Source organism: Stegodyphus dumicola, chromosome 9 (assembly GCF_044657685.1).
Source record: "Stegodyphus dumicola isolate Sdum_Otavi_A_Nest chromosome 9, ASM4465768v1".
Lineage (NCBI taxonomy): Eukaryota > Metazoa > Arthropoda > Arachnida > Araneae > Eresidae > Stegodyphus > Stegodyphus dumicola.
The window spans coordinates 49,379,337-49,396,390 of record NC_140776.1 but is presented as its reverse complement, the minus strand read 5'-3'; the positions used below and the strand labels follow the sequence as shown (position 1 = coordinate 49,396,390).

At 31.7% G+C, this 17,054-nt stretch overlaps 1 protein-coding gene across 1 annotated transcript in view; it reads left to right on the top strand.

Annotated features, from left to right (window-relative positions):
• Nucleotides 1–579: 579 nt before the first annotated feature.
• Nucleotides 580–17,054, top strand: part of E(Pc) (Enhancer of Polycomb) — a 108,327-nt gene continuing 91,852 nt past the window's right edge. Inside the window, exon 1 of the mRNA XM_035357597.2 lies at nucleotides 580–976. Coding sequence (XP_035213488.2) covers nucleotides 824–976 — 153 coding nt within the window. The 5' untranslated portion in view covers nucleotides 580–823. The remainder of the gene's footprint in view (nucleotides 977–17,054) is intronic.

Genomic DNA, 17,054 nt, shown 5'->3' with positions numbered 1-17,054 from the left:
TCATAAAACATATTCATATTTTTAGGAGGAAAGTGCTTTCAAAACAATTCATTGAGACTTATTTTTAACTCAAAGTAGCTGACTGATCTAGCTGTTAATTAGTTTTAATTGGGAGGGACAATTTAAATGGCTGTTGTTTTTACAATTTGCATTTGCTTATTTCTTAAAAATCCTATTTTTTAACTTAGTTAATCCACATTTGAACAGGAACCTGTATTTTGTATCAAATAAAAATTTTAATATCCATTAACATTAAACTTCATTTTTCGTAATCTAACTTTTGTTTCAAGAATTGATATGATACATAAAAGATTATTTCCAGACCTTTCAGCATGATTAGATGTTCATACGTATAAATGGCATGTAGCGTATAGAACTCTTTAAAAATAATAAAATGTTTGCCTATTATTAAAATTTCATATTTTTGTATAACAATTTGAAATTGCATTTTAATTTAATGAAATAAAATCATAACTATGTCCCGCATAGCTGTCGACCAAGCCCCAGCATTATTTAACGTATTCCATGAGTTTGTATCCTCGGTAGATGGCGCTCGGGAGAAAGTTTTTGTCGAAATATTGTGGGAAGAATGGATGTCGTCCGCCATGATGGACGGTGAGAAATGTTCTAACATCTCGAAGTTAAAAGTGGATTTACACGTTCTTCCTGTGCATGAAATTCACCAAAATGACATGGATTAACGTCGAAGGATTCTCAATTTTATCGAGGAGCAAAAGTTCCCGTGTAAACGGGCCTTTAAACTCTCATCCAGCCGATTTTTCGGCGCGCCTCGTGTTCATAGGGACTTGTGACGGTTGGGGCAATGAGTAAGTTGTCGTTTAGGGCTAGGGCGCTGGACGCCTCAAAGCCCATGCCCATATATTATATGGACGATGTTCCTGAATTTCAGGATTTTGCAACTATTAATCGGGCTGTACCTCAAATGCCCACTGGAATGGAAAAAGAAGAAGAATGTGTAAGTAACATACATAAAATGCATACTGCAATGTGATTGGTTAATTCATCATTGTGGCGGGTTCTTAAATTAGCAATGTTTTGTCTTAAATTTTTATGTTAAATAAGCTTGAGCTATTGTATTCTTGATAAAATATAAGTAAATGATAATATATATACAAACAACCTTTGAAGGAGTTTACTGAATGAATACATTTAACTTCAAAAAGTGTTCTATACTGTGTGATGGCAGCCATTTTGTTTTTGTTTATTTATTTATTTTTTAAAGTCTGATATATAGTTAAATGATTATATATTTTATAAAAAGACCATAAATAGGTGACATTCTTATCTGCATTGATGGTATTTATTTATGTGTAATTTTTTAACCAGGGATTAAAAAACAAAAAAATTTTAATTGTATTTTTTGTTTACATGTCATGATATACACTGATGCCACCACCATTAACACTTTCTCTGCCATAGATAAATTAAACAAATTCTCTCATTTCCATTTTAAATGTAATACTTTGTAAATTAATTTTTTGTCTTTGTTAAATAATAAAAAGTTAACTACCTTCAAACATAAATGCTAAATTTTTATTGATAAGTAATATATTGATTTTGAGTTGATGAAAAATTTATATATCAGTAAACCTATAAAATTTATAATAGGAATGCATTTCTCTAGATAGGAAAATATATTTATATAGGTCTTCAGATTAAGTTATTATTTTAGTTTGTATTGAGGGAATATATATATGTTACTTTTAATGTGAATTTTTATTTGTTTAAGTAACGTGGGCTATTTGCATATATATATTTAGTAATCTGATATGACTTTTTTGGGATAGGAAAGATACTTTGTGTAGATTGCTATTTTTCACTGAAAATGTAATCTTTCCATTGAGCAGTTCAGGCCACCTGATGGCCGAGATGACTGTTGAATAAATCTAAAACAAATGAGTTGACTGCGTGAGCACTTGTATAATTTTTCTCATGTGCAACATGAATGCGATCTAATTGTCCTTGAAGTCTTTCACTACTGCATTCCTTCCTTAACCCTTTAGCTACATTTGATGAGTGAGAATCATCATCTGCTTATTTAGGCAAAGTTACGGTGGACAAGTCTGACTCATCATCTGAATTTAAGAAACAGGCGTTGATGACTCGGCATTGATAACTGTTCCCGTTTTTTAAGTATATTTCAAGTGAAATGTATTACTTTTACGTAATAATCCATATAATGGCAAATTAAATCTGTTCCATGGGCATAAAAATCTTCAAAAAATTCAGTACTCAAAGGATTATTGCAGATAATCCTCCCACGCATTGTCATAATCCAAGCAATTTACTCGATTGATGAAAGCAAAGTAGACAGCATTATTGAATTTCGACATCTCACAAGTGGAAACTCATTTTTGCAAAATTAAATGTCAAGCTTACATTTGTTTTCACAGTAGTGTTTGCAAATATTAGCGAAATAACTATTTTTTTCGCATGTACTAGTAATCACCCTTACTAAAATCTACTTGCTATGGAAAAAAATTAGGCTAATCTTTGGAATATGGTAACAGGGAGTTTGGCGACATTTTGGTAAGGTGATAAAAGTTACTAGCTTGAACTTTAGTAGTGTACATGGATAAAGTCAAGAGTGTGCGCAATGCCATTTTTGTGCAATTCTGGGATATTTTTTTTAAGTGAAAATAGGTCGACGTGTACATGGATGATACCGTGTATGTGATTCTTAAAAACCCTCCAAACATTATCTCAAATCTTTCTCATGGAAATGTAATTCACAGATCTAAATCCTGCAAATGTAAACATAGACATAATTACTAATTTTAAAGTAGTAAAAGTAGGATTTCTTGTAATGCAGTTTATTTTTTTTAACAAACCAGGTAATAGCAAGCATATGTGTGTTTGTCACCCACTCGGGAGGGGGGGGAGAGAAAAGGATTCTTAGTGACATAAGTTTTAATAATATTTGAATGTTCGTGCATTAGGAATATAATTTCTTATTTTATGCAAAACTTTGCACTTTATATTACAGTTTAAAAAACCATAAGTATATTTATTGCCTTCAGTTTCTTTAGAAACACTTCTAATACAAAAAATATATTAAATATTATGTTATATGCTTTCATTTTGTGCCATACACTAATAAAGTTAAAAGTTCCAAGTTATAAAATTAATCAAAAAGTAAAAAATTGGAGATTTTAAAAAGTAAGAGAATATTTAGCATACAATTCGATATATAATTATACTAATTGATACGTGATTATGCAATATTATACATAATGTATACTATATGAGTGAAATTCCTTAATATTAGCATATCCATTCTTTAATAGAGAAGCAAATACTTTAATAAAATTAAATTTCAAGTTGGTGCTAATTTGGTAGGCGGTTGCATGGATTTTTGACGATTTATGTCGCCGCGGTTTTTAGAATCATCAGCCATCTTGAAAAACGCTGTTTTCGAAAACTTTAAAAAATTAAATATCGTTAAAAGTAATGGATTAATTATTTGTTGAAAATGTTTGTTTTGTTTGCAGGCAAATTTAAATAAATACATTTACTACGAATATAAAATACTAAAGTATGGTTGAATTGTTACTTTCATATAGCAAAGAAATAGAATAAAAACATTGCGCCTACGTTTAATTGGATTAAAATATTACTTAAATCCAAATACTTTAAAGTAAGTTTTACAGGATATAATTATTTAACATTAAAACATATGTTAAATTGCTGTCATTGCTGATTAGCGAGGTTTCCTCCAAAAATTTAAAATAAAATTCCTCTGATCCTTGTAACAATTTATAAATAAATCTTTGATGAGGAAAGCCAGGTTGGCCAAAATAAGGTCTGAAAGGACAATTTTTTGATTTTGATACCAATAACAACATTTGTCTTTGAAAGGGACATATCTGTTTGCTATGAAAACTAAAGAATTCGAAGAGGTGAATAATAAAATTTTAAAATGCCATGGTAATGCACAAATACTGAAAATCCACTAAGTCCTGAAATCCGCATTGCCTCTCAAAATATAAACATTCAATTTATAGGTTTCGGAAACCGCAACTTGGAGCACGAAATATCGAAGAAAAAATACTTACCGGATAATAACATCATAATTACCAAATAAAATGAGTCAACGGAAATACCAAATTATTGATATCGTGATAAAAGTGTTTTTTTCCTCCAGTTTGCATAGAGGTAAAAAAGCAGAGGATTCACTTAACTCCTCTTTCAAGTACACGATTCACGTTGTACTTTCTGAGCTGTTATTTCACGAGATTGTTCAGTGCTGCTTTTTTTTATTATTATCCGGATATTTTGTGGATAAATTAAGAATATTTTAAATTTCAGCACTTTTTAATACAATGACAGATAACAAATGCACTCATGATTTTACTGCTTGTAGCGTTGAAAAACGTAAACACATTGCATTGACGGTAATACAAAAAGTGGAAATTCTGCAAAAGATGAAAGGCAGGTGCTACTTCTCGGTTTATAGCAGAATCGTATGAAATTGCGACGTGTATGGTATACGGAAAAATTAAGAAAAGCTGTTAAAATTTTACAGCAACAGTGATTCTAACACCGGAAATCTTTACTTGAGGCAAAATTCGCAAACCTCGATGCCGTCTCGTACAAGTGATTCCGGCAGCAGCTTGAGTGACAGTGTACCAATTTCAGGACTGCTCAGGGGAAGCAGATTCATGCTGATTTAAAAATAGAGAAGCCTAATGTAAATGAATAATATAATATAATCAATTTATATATGTAATAAAATTTAATGCATGTAATAAATTATTGTAATAATGTATATAATAATTTGATTAAATGTATTTATTTTGCACTTTTAGCCTCGATAGTATGATTTATCTTTTCTGTCCCGAAATCTGCAAAATCCGCACAACCTCTGGTCCCTAGGCTTTGCGGATTTCTGGACTTCTACTGTATTCAGTAACCAATCAAGGAGCTGATTACATCACGCATAGTATTAAAATTATTTAAATAATCATGCATAAGAAAATCATTTTTTTTTAAATGCAAAATTAAATTGTATTTTAATATTTAACAGACATAAATATTGTTTTAAAACATTAGATTAAATTTGTAGATATTAAAACCAATTTCTTTTAAAGTAAGGTGACGTCATTGATTACATCATCTACAACATAGTTTTATAAAATATCATAAATGTACTATTCGGCTATGAGGGCCGTAAAAAATCGCCAAACTATTGTTGATGCCAGTGCTGAAAAAAATAATTGCGGCAACCCTAACGCAAGAAAGGAAGTATAATAGTAAATAACTGTCTAAGATTGATGTTTTAATTTAGATGAAAGGATAATTTCGTATAATACTTTTTTATTATTGTAATTTATATAAAAAAGGCTAAACATGACTGAATGGAAGCATACGAGTAAATAACTATTTCAGATCATTATTATAATTTATATAAAAATTGCTAAACATAACTGAATGGATGCCTGCATCGCTATTTCGCTACCAAGTTATCGCTAAAGCATAATTTCATGTCGTTCAAGTATAATTTTCTATAATGAATGATGTGTTTTCTTTAAAAAAATTCTCGGTAAAGTGCAGAATCACCCACATATTTGTTTCCGCTTTTTACAATTGGATTTTTGTCAATTTTCTTTTACTTTTTAAGTGAAAATAGGTCGATGTGTACATAGAAAAAGCCAAGGGTGTGCGCAGTGCCGTTTTTGTGCAATTCTGGGAATTTTTTCAAGTGAAAATAGGTTGATGTGCACATGGATACGTAGTATGTGCAGTTCTTAAAAATGCATCAAGCAGTGGGTGATTCTGCACTTTACCAAAATTCTATTGCCGACTTTTCATCGTGGGCAATTCCCAAATTGCTAAATCCTTAGGATATTAAAAAAGGATTTAAAATCAAGAAAGGATTTAAAAATTAAACTAGTATTTCAATGGTGTCTTAAGAAATATAGAACTATATAAACGTACGCAATCTGAAATCAGCGCGTACGCTAGATTTGACGCTCTGTTCGCTTTTGCCCATAGGTTTTCGCTGCAATTTTTTACGATCCTCAAAACGGAATAGTACCATTATAAACGGTAAAGTTTTTATTTTAAATAAAAATGAAAAATTAAATTGATTAATATTTAGAAGCCATAAATGATATATAAAACACAATGAAGTCCATTGTTTTTAAAATAAAATGACAAGAAAATATCGGTTACCAAAAGTCGTATTGTTCTCCCAAAAAAAAAAGAAAAAAAAAACTCCAAATTTCCGTGAAACCATCTACCAAAATAGCACCCTTTTTAATACAGAAACAAAAACCTTAATGAAATTAAATTTCAAGTTAGGCTTAACTTACCTGAGAATACTTCGAAATGGTAAAATTCTCTTGCAGTATTGATTTTAACCATCTATGTAATACATCTTGTTGTTTAGGAAATCTATATACTGACACTTTAGGACCATCGTTATAATTTCCTCGGCATGATGGCACACAGTACTTTTAAATTAAGCAGACATTCAACCTATTAAAACAGCACTTTGATTCGCTAATGCATCTTCTCACAACCAAGGTCGAAATTCCTCCAACTTGCTAATACCATCTAGATGGCCTTGGTTTGACCGAAGGGGCTATCTTTTGCACCCCATTGAGATAGCCAACATTTTGTGATGTCACTAAACTACAAGCCTTTAGTATGTGTTTAAGAGGAAGTTGGTTATTTCGCATTGCAATTGGTTGAAAGTACTGATATAACGAACTTTGTTCAGTTGTTAGTTTACACACATTTCAAAGAAGAAACCGAATTGCCGAAGAGAATTTATTTTGTGAATCTCTTCATGATAGAGCAACTGCAAATGAAAATTTAAAGGTAATAGACAATTTTATATCTAACTCATCACTGTTCTGACCTTTTATTTGCTTCGTTGCTTTCATAAACTGTTCGAAACCTCAAGAAATCGAAAGTCGGAAGCATTATGCCGGGATAGCGACATAACGCGTGGACCCATTTTGCGAAACTCTTTGAGTTTGCCTGAGCCGAGAATGATATTCCTTGAAATAAGTGCATTGCTGTATGCAGTGATGGAGCTCTGGCTTTAACCCCTTAATATATGCCGCTGCCATATATATACGCCATGCTCAGCCAATGCGTTAACTGCCCCGGGTGTATATATACCTTTCAAAATACTATCATTTGCTTTGTGCTGCTACCCGTAAAATTATTTGCAAAGCTTTGGAATGCAACACCACAATAACCTTGACAAAGTATGTGAAAGACAATAATTTCAGAGAAGTGTGAGGATAAATTGGAGAGTGGGATGTGTCTTAAGCGGTGAAAGTAATGACTGTGCGGTATTGGCTGGTGTTGTTTGAGTAAAGCGTTTTTTATTCTGTGTCCACCATTTTCGTTTACTTTTTGCAATAAGTTCCAGGAGTAAAAAAAGATATAACAGATGTTTCAAACCCATTTATCCTTTTTGATGAACTGTTCGTGTTTCATATTGTTACTGAAACTAACCACTTTGTAGACGAGTATATAACTAACACCTTGCTAAGGAAAAATCAAGAACAAAATCATGGCATTCAACCAGTTCAAAAGAAATATATATTTTTTTAGGCACATTGATTTCACAAGGTATAATACTGAAACCTGATATTACACTTTACTGGTGTAAAAATAAATTGATCGAAACTCCATTTTAGGGATCTTTTTTTTTATTATAAAAATATAATTTTTATTATACTTTTACTCGAAACATTAAATTTTGTGCATTAATGTTTTTCTTTTGTTCTTTATTTTGTGAAAGTAAAACTTGCACTTATTTTTCCCCTAATGTATCGCATAACTATGCGCTCCTGTGTGAAAAACCGTGGTACTGTGAAATGAATCTTGTACGTTTTCCGCGGCATTTAAGGGGTTAACAGGAAGACATTCCAGTGTTATTCTCAAATAAAGGAAGTTGTACCTGAAACTAAATTTACTCACTGCTCCCTCCATTCATCGTGAAGCGAAAACCCCCCCTTCAAAACCGGAAAATCTTTTTGAATCAAGCTGTGAAAGTTGTTAATTTTATTAAAGACCGAGTGTAGAATTCAAGAATATTTGCGATTTTTCTGCCAAGAGATGGCCAGTGAACATGAAATGCTTTTGTTATGTTCCGAAGTAAAGTAGTATCCAAAGGCAAAGTTTTAAATCGCGTTTTTGAAATTCGATCAGAAAATTTTCCTCTGTGATTCAAAGTTGTTTATTTAGTGAATTAAGGTTGGCACGTTTAGCATATTTAGCTGATATTTTTGGAAAGTTAAATGAATTAAATTTAGGATGTGTCACCTAAGGATTTTTGTGCTTTCAGACTTTTAAAAACTGCATTATCCAAACATTGTCCCAAAACCCTAACAGGACTCTGGAAAGTTGTTCAGGAGGAATGGGATAGAATACCTCTTCTGCCACTTCAAAAGGCATTATTATCCTGGAAATTGCGCTGTCGAAAGATAGCTCAGAATAAGGGATGTCAAATAGAACACTTAAAACACAAGAATTTTATGTAATTTAGTTTTGTGAATACAATATACATCGTCTAAAAAATGCGTGAACAGCCTCTGTACATGTTAAGCAAGTTATCAGCTTATGTAGACTCTCCTCGATTCGCCCAAGTATGCTCAATGTCCTCAAATGCTTAATGTATGATTAGTCTATGCAAAAGAAGTCAAGTACCTTCTGTTTTCACTGTTAAGCATACTTTCTTCTCCCTCATCAAATTGACCACTAGCAATCAGTGCTATAATGAAGTAACCACAGGAATTTTATTAAGTAAGTAAACTGCCCCTCTCCATTAATCCGTTAATTCAAAAGTTTCATCTTTGATTTGCGATTGGATGGGTGGATGATGGATACCTCAAAATGTTCAAAGTTGTGGCTATCATCTTCATCATCCTCACCATGAAATATGGTAGCTGGCCATAATATATGCCAAGCATTTTTAAAAGTATCTGGAGAGGAAACCCTTCCACAATCTTGCGATGCTCCACACAGCAGATTTTATGCTTGCCATTATTCAAGAAATTTAACACGGATTTTTAAAATGCTACTTCATATTTGCATTTCAGCATGTGCACTATTCTGATATTCATAGGCTGAATGGATGATAGGCGTACAGTTTGGAAGAAAGAATAAATAAGGATACATAATCTTTTACTAAAACTGTAAGTGAAGTATGAGCCAAACTACAATCAGGACAATTTTTGTGTTATGAGGTAAACCAACTGAATTCAAATGTTGCCAAGCCTCTGGTATGAAATGATTTCCAAACCAATTATTAATTAACACTTGTGTCATCCATGCTCTATTATTTGCATGATATATAACAGGGGAAATCTTTACTCCTTTAACTTTTTAAAGCCGGCGGTACAGCTGTTGTACCACGAAATTTACTTGGTTTTAAGCCGGCTATGGTACAACTGTTGTACCAGCCTTTCTTGCCCCCTTTTAGAGTAACTATTTATCTTACGGATTTCTAGGTGGTCCAGTTTCCTGTTCAGAGCGCATTGTGTTCCGTTTCTTATCTGGTTGGCTACGTTTTGGCGAAGATGTCTCGTGCCAATGTACTTGAAAGTAAAACAGATGCTATCTCTCTTTAACACATTACAGCTTTTTCTCGTGATTTCAGTATAACTTTTTCCCTCGTGCTCTTATTCAGTTCTTATGGCACCTCGTTTCAAAGGTGCCAGTCAAGATGAAATTAATAAGTTGCTAAGAGATTTATTTAGAAGGGGAAACTTTTGTTGACACAGATTCACACTGTTCAGATACAGAAGAAATGCATTTTAATCAATCTTTTAATGAAGAAAAAGTTGCCGATGACTTCAAAAGCAACACTAAGAATTTATTTGAATGGTGGCAACCAAATGAGCATGACAAAGCTAACATACTGACCTTTATTGGTAATCCTGGTTTAAAGATTGAATTTTCGGAAAATCATCTTGCTGTTTATTTTTTTTTAATTTTCAGATGAATTGTTTAAAACTTTAACCAGAGAAACTAATCTATATGCTTCTCAAATCTTAGAGTTGCGGCCAAGCGGAAAAAGAAAGCATGAAAGCGACTGGACACCAGTTACATCTGATGAGCTTCAGAATTTTTTTGGATTAGTGGTACTTATGGGACATATTGATAAAGACAGCATTTGAGATTACTGGTCCACGGATAATTTAATTGACACACCAATTTTTCACATAATGTTTCACACATAAGAGGATACTTTATAAAAAATTTGTTATAAACGATTTTCTTAATTTTGTTTTGAAAGTATTCCTGGCTAATCGTTTTGATCACTGAAAGAAATATAAAAAACATATTTCCTACACTGTAAATGACAACACCCTGTATGCTTGTATTATTTTGAAAGTACGAAAGATTAATCTTTTTAAAATAAATTTGAAAATTTATTATGTGGAACATATGTATATCCATTTCATTTAAAATCAAGGAAAAATCAAACTTATAACGATAGTTTTGAACGAAATCAGCCTATGAAACAAAATTTACGTAGAATTCTTTGTAAACATTTAAAACTGTTCTGAAAAATATTTTTGATAAATTTATATTTTCTAAAATTTTATATCATAGATTAAAATTCTCTTCAGCAAATATTAAAAAGAAGCCTCAAAGTGCTCTCTCTCTCTCTCTCTCTCCACGGACACCACAAAAATGCAAACATTTAAGAAATTACCTTATCAGACTTCACTTCACACTGCAGGTATATATGGGTATTTGGAGAATTCTTTCTCTGCTAACATAAGCAATATCCGATTTTATAAAGAAAATTCTCTCTACAGATATACCGTCTTTGCCCCGATAGTCCAAAGTAATATTTGTTAAAGTTAAATAATCAAACAACTAATATATCTCTGATTTTCTTTTTTATACTACAATAACAAAATTAAGAAAAAAGAAACAGATTTAAAGCTTTATTATTGTTTTAAGTTTATTTCAAAATCTAACAGTAATGAATCATATTCTAATCATCTAATAGTAATGAATATTATTATGAATTCCTTATCATTATTTCATTAAATTATTCATTACTATTATTTTATTAATGAAAATATATTATCAAATATTGTATTCCGACCTACAGGCACATAAAGCTACTTCATATTTGTTATATTTTGCCAAGTTCTGTTATTGTTTCCTAATTTCTAGTTGAAACGACATAAAATTCACAAATTATTACCAAGATTGATCAGAAATAGTAAATGTAATAGAGTTTAAATTAAATTAAAGTAAACCTCGAAAAAGTCGCAAATATAGTAACCTATTCTAGACTTTGTCCAGAGTCCGACAAACATGTAAATTTTACTTCATCGATGGAGGGGACAAATGACCAGCCTAGCGTATTTTCTCATTAGGGAACAGTAAAGGAGGGGGTAAGTGTTTTGGATCGCGCCGTCCTAAAGGTTATATAAAGCCTAAATTTAGAAGGTTAAATGCTCGGGGTCGTATATTTTTTCTGATTACGAAAAGTTTACAGTTGTGCATTCCTTCAGTATTTGTGCATGCTAAAATTATTAAACTTACTTTGGAATCTTTGACATCAGTTAGAGCATTTTCTGTAGAGAGCACCAAGGTATTTTATGGTGCATACTCTAGAAAAGACCAGTTTCATTAGTGTTGTAAATTTGTTCTGGAGATAACTTTTCACTATTAATGAGTTCATCTGCAAATAGTTCAGTATCACCTTAAGCTTTTCCACCTAAAGTTTTTTAATTTGGTTAACCAATCTGTCGAATATGTGCACTCAGTTTTTAAGTTTTTTTCTTCATACAATATTTTGGCTTAACCCATTATCATTGGACCTGTCAGTGGCATGCCCTCACTGCAATATTGTCTGACCAATTCAGTCATCACTTTTAGTAATATAACAAATAATTTTTTTGTTATTCATTGCAAGTGTGGAGTTGAAATCCAGAAAAAATTCAAAAAATTTCTTTTTTTTGTTATATCATATTACAGTTAACTTTCCAATGCCATGCTCCTTGCATAATTTTGAGACAGATATACCTATATCAGTTTTATGCAGCAGTTCCACTTTTTGTTTAATGAACATCAAAACATGCTTTTGCTTTGTAAATCCTTTTGCAGCTTCAGAAATTGAAATGGTTTTCACTTAATCAAAAGTTCAAACTTTAATTTTCATAAGACTGCTGTAGTAATAACAGCCTGCAAAAAATAAACTGGATCAAATCAGGAAGTTACGGAACAGTGCAATCTGCTATGTTCTGAAATTCGTTGGAATCGGTAAAGTATAATTTTAGCCTAGCTTAATAGCGTCTGCTATACGTTATTGGCTGTCTCATGAGATTGGGTATGAAAGACAGGTTGTTCAGTTAAGTCTTGCTTTTCTATCGCACATTGAGACAATTAAGCCTGATTGTGTTAGTTATTAATTTTAATTATGTCTATTTCTTGTACATGCTTTTAAAGCTTATCTGAATCCTGAATAAATAAATTCCCACATATACTTCAGGTTTATTAAGGGCTGGCACTAGACATCTTACTGCCTGATGCAGTCTCTGCAGGTCTTAAGTATTAAATTTTTGCAGCCCATAAATTTTGGATTGAAGTGCTTTTCCTAAATTCTAAAAATCTTTTCATCCTTTAATTTTGTTTCTCGGTGCTTCTCTAAATTACAAAAATCTTGTCTTCGGTAAATTCTGCCTCCCGGTGCAGCCATGCGGGCTCTTGTGCCGGTTTTACTTGAAAACAAGTCAGTTATGCTTAATTCAAATAGCACTAAATGTAATCTTTTGGCCTATGAATATCATTAACAAAATCTATTTTTTAACATATGGGAAGAAACTTTCGTTAAATTTTTTCTCGTCAAGTGCATTTAACTTAAATCTCAAATCATTGCCACGTGTAAGAATGTCAGCATGAAAGGTTACTATACTCTTTCTACTAATATAAAAAAAAAAAATTGGGCATCGCTGCATGAGTCACTACTCAAGTTGTGATGTGTTGATAAGATGCGGTGATGAAAGCAAAATGTGATAGGTTGGTGTCAGGGATGTAAAATATTAGTAGGAGTAAAATCATAATTAAATAAAGATTAAAGTATAATTTTAGCCTGTCTTAATAGCACCTGCTATACATTTTTGCATATGTATCATGAAATTGGCGACAAAAGACAAGTTGTTTAATTAAATTTTGTCTTGCTTCTATCATGCACTTAGATGAGCATCATTTGTATTAGTTTAGTTATTTATTATACTTATGACTATTTCTTGCACATGCTTAAGGCATATCTAAGTCCTAAATAAATAAAATTCCTGCATATACTTAAGGCATATTGAAGTCCGCCGCTGGATATCTTACTGCCTGATGCAGTCTGTACCATGTCCTAAATTCTTCTACCAAGAGGCTCTGTTAAGTTCTGAATTTTTGCCTACCCCCCCCCCAAAAAAAAACTTTGGATCCCAGTCCTTTTTTTAAATCCTAAAAATTTTGTCATCCTCTAATTTTGTTGCTTGGCTCTTCTATAAAATTTAAAAAAAAATGTCTTCCTTAAATTCTGCCGCCTGTTGCGGCTATATGAGCTGTGGTGCCGTTCTGAGTTTATGTGAACAACAATTCTTAATTCAAATAGCACTAATCTTTTGGCCTATGAGTATCATTAACAAAATTTATTTTTTGAATATGAAAAGAAGTTTTTGATAAATTTTTCCTCAACATTTCTTAGCGCATTTAACTGAAATCTGTAATCATTGCCAAGCGAATATCAACATAAAAAGTTACCATAGTTATGAGGGGGAATCAAATTAATAGGTGTAAAATTAGTCTTTGTTATTCAATTACTTATATTAAGAAAAAATTGTTTAGACATTGCTGCATGAGTCATTACTCAAGTTGTTGTGATGATGAAGCAAAGTATAATAAATAATGATTCTCCAAGTAGGCATCAAGGATTAAAAATATTAGTAGGTGTAAAGTTAGTGTTTTTATGCTACGGAGCCAAATTATTGATCACACAAATTTATGCTAAAATGATTGTTTCTTCAATAACGAGGTGTTTTATTTAGTGCCGAAGTGAAACTGAGAATTGGACTCTCCACATGATTTATTATGGAGGGAATCAAATGCGCATGCATAACGCATACGAAAAGAAATTTCCTTTAAAAAAAAAGGGTTATTGCTGGTTTTTAGGTCCTGATATTGGATATCCAGATCTCGGACTCCGTACTGATCTTTCCTCAACTCAGTCCAAATACTAGGGCACCAAAATATAAACAGTATGCCTCTTGATAGATTAAAATGTGTTCATACATCATTGTAATATTTCATAGCACAAAATATTCAAAAATGGGAAAAGAAAATTGCATCTTATCAATGACTGTTTTCATTTTAAGCTCAAATCCTAGATTTTTTCAATTCTTTATTCAGTGTAAGTGGCTGTGACAGTAAATATCAACTGTGGACAGTATGTTTCTCGAAAGATAGATGGAAAGAAATAAACTTCCATAGAAATACAATTTTTGGGGGGGACCAGTTGTTAGGTGGTGCCCCCCTTCATACACTGAACAACATCACTTCAAACGTGAGTAGCATCTTTTGACCACTCTATTGCTCACTGAAGACAGTAACACCTGCTTTCAGAATTAATGATCTAGACCTTTAGAATAGTTATGATTCATGTCCAGAAGTATGCTAAAAATATTCTCACCTAATCGCTTTTTAGTAGTAGTATAAAGTTAAAGCTAATTAATTCAAGCTTCTTTATACTGATAGCATAGTTTAACCCTCCGAGCATTACGGGGTTAACCCTGAAATTTCAAAGTCTCTCAAAATGTCATGAATAAGTGATATTTTCTTGATTTTAATTTTAAAAAATGACTCTCTCATTTTGTACCTTGATTCCTTTTCTACTATACATCCAAACTGAAATCAGATACATTAAAAGCTAGCAGAAAATTTCATGTGTAATGAATATAGAAGGCAACCTTCTATACGGAATTTTCCAACTGTAACACTGAGAGGGTTAATTCCATGGAAATCTCTTAGATGTGTAAAATAAAAATCAATTACATTTTTAGGATTTTTAATTCAAAATGTAAGTATTTAACAAATACTTTAAACTTTTCAGATAAAATATATTACATAACTTTGTGCATCAAGAGAATCCAGATCAACAACAGTCTTCTATTTCTTCTTGTCTACACCCCCCCCAAAAAAAAAAGGACAGCATGGCCATTCGAAACTCCTATACTTGATGTCCCTTTGTCCAGTCAACTATTTCGTAAGTGATAACAGGGTTCGTACGGTCTTTAAGAGTCGATAGGTGTTTTTTTTTTTTTTTTTTTTTTTTTTGAATCGATTTTTTGGCCCTTAAAAGTCCTTAATTTTAATCATCTGAAATTTCTATCTTGTTTTTACAACTGCTGTTTTTCATGTGAATTATCATTTTGGTGGAATATTTTTGGAAGTTCAATAACAAATGTGATTATCTTTTGAATGGATTCATGGGTTGTAATTTGTTCCTATTTCTAATATAAACAGTGGCATACTCGAGTTTCTCAGCAGAGTGAAACATAAGCATTTCAAAATTATTTCATTTTTTTCCTAATTATGTTAAAGAACTTTCCGCTTTTGGGGATGGGAATTCCTTTATTCAATGACTTATTATTTATTTATTCAACGATTTGGCAACTTATCAACATGTCTGTGATTTTAAGATCAATTTCTATAGAAACATTTTTATTCGATCTGGGAATTTTTCGATGATTTTCTTAAAACATTATAACATTGATAAACTTAACTAAAATAATAGTAATATATTGAAATTACATTTAAGGAATAACATTGAAATAAAACATTTTTATTTTTCGTTGTCATATTATAAAGCAACGTTACTTTTTATTTTGGCGACTTATTATAGAGTATTTTGAATCTGAAAAATAAGCAAGGTAATAAATGCTATAAACACACAGTTGCACAGTTTACAAAAACAATTCATAGCAAAAGCAAAATATCCATGTAATTAATTAACCCATTAACGGGTTTACCCGGATTTTCTCGTTCTTTTATGCAGGTCTCTTAACGGGGATTATTGTTAGTTTAAATGTACCCTCGAAAATGGACAGTCCCATGTTTTTGTATTATCGAAAAAACATATTTTTGTATGTCTTCCAACCCCCAATGCCTAAGGGGACAAGGGTCCATGCAATCCTGACGAAAATGGGTAATGGCTGTCATTAGCGTGGGGAGAAATCTTCTTGATGTTTTGGGATAAAGGCCTTACACTGACTCTAAAGAAACAAATTTATTACCAGTTACAAAGTGGATGCATATGTAAAGGGATTTAAGAATTTCCGTTTTAGAGCAGTTATTGAATAAAAAATAGAATTTTTTACAAAATGAACGTTTACCTATAAAGAGCATTAATGAATTAAAACGAGAAAAATAAAAGTAATAAATGCAAACATAAAAATCTGAAAATGCAAATCTTTCAGATTTTACATTACGCCCAAAGGGCGTTTATTTAACGGTTTGTGGATTACCTTTATTTTTAAATATCATGTTCTTGGCACTTAAACCATAAAACTTCAGTTAAACAGCAATACCGCAAAATAAATTTTAAATGAACATATCTGTAGAATTTCCGAAACACAGTCTCACCCGTTGAAGATAATTTTTTATATTATTATTTTAATACAGTGTTGCCTTTGCTCGCTTTAAAATCGTTGACTTTCTTAATAAAAAATTCATTGAAGTTTTACGAAATATGAAACATATAATAAAACAAATTCCAAATCTCGGCTTCGAGATGCCCATATTCGGGTGGAAATGTACGTTATTCAAAATTGGATGGGTCTAGGTACCGTTGTTGTATCACAATGCGAGAAACATACATATATTTATGCAGATTATTCATTATTTAATTTCAAGGCAGATAGCCCTCGAGTGCTCTGCCGTAATCTAATAAACCAAAACCGTTATTTAATTTCTTTAAATATAATACAGGGCTGTAATATGTGGTAGCAACAGTTTGAAAAGTGAACTGACATAGTTTTCAACGGAAAATG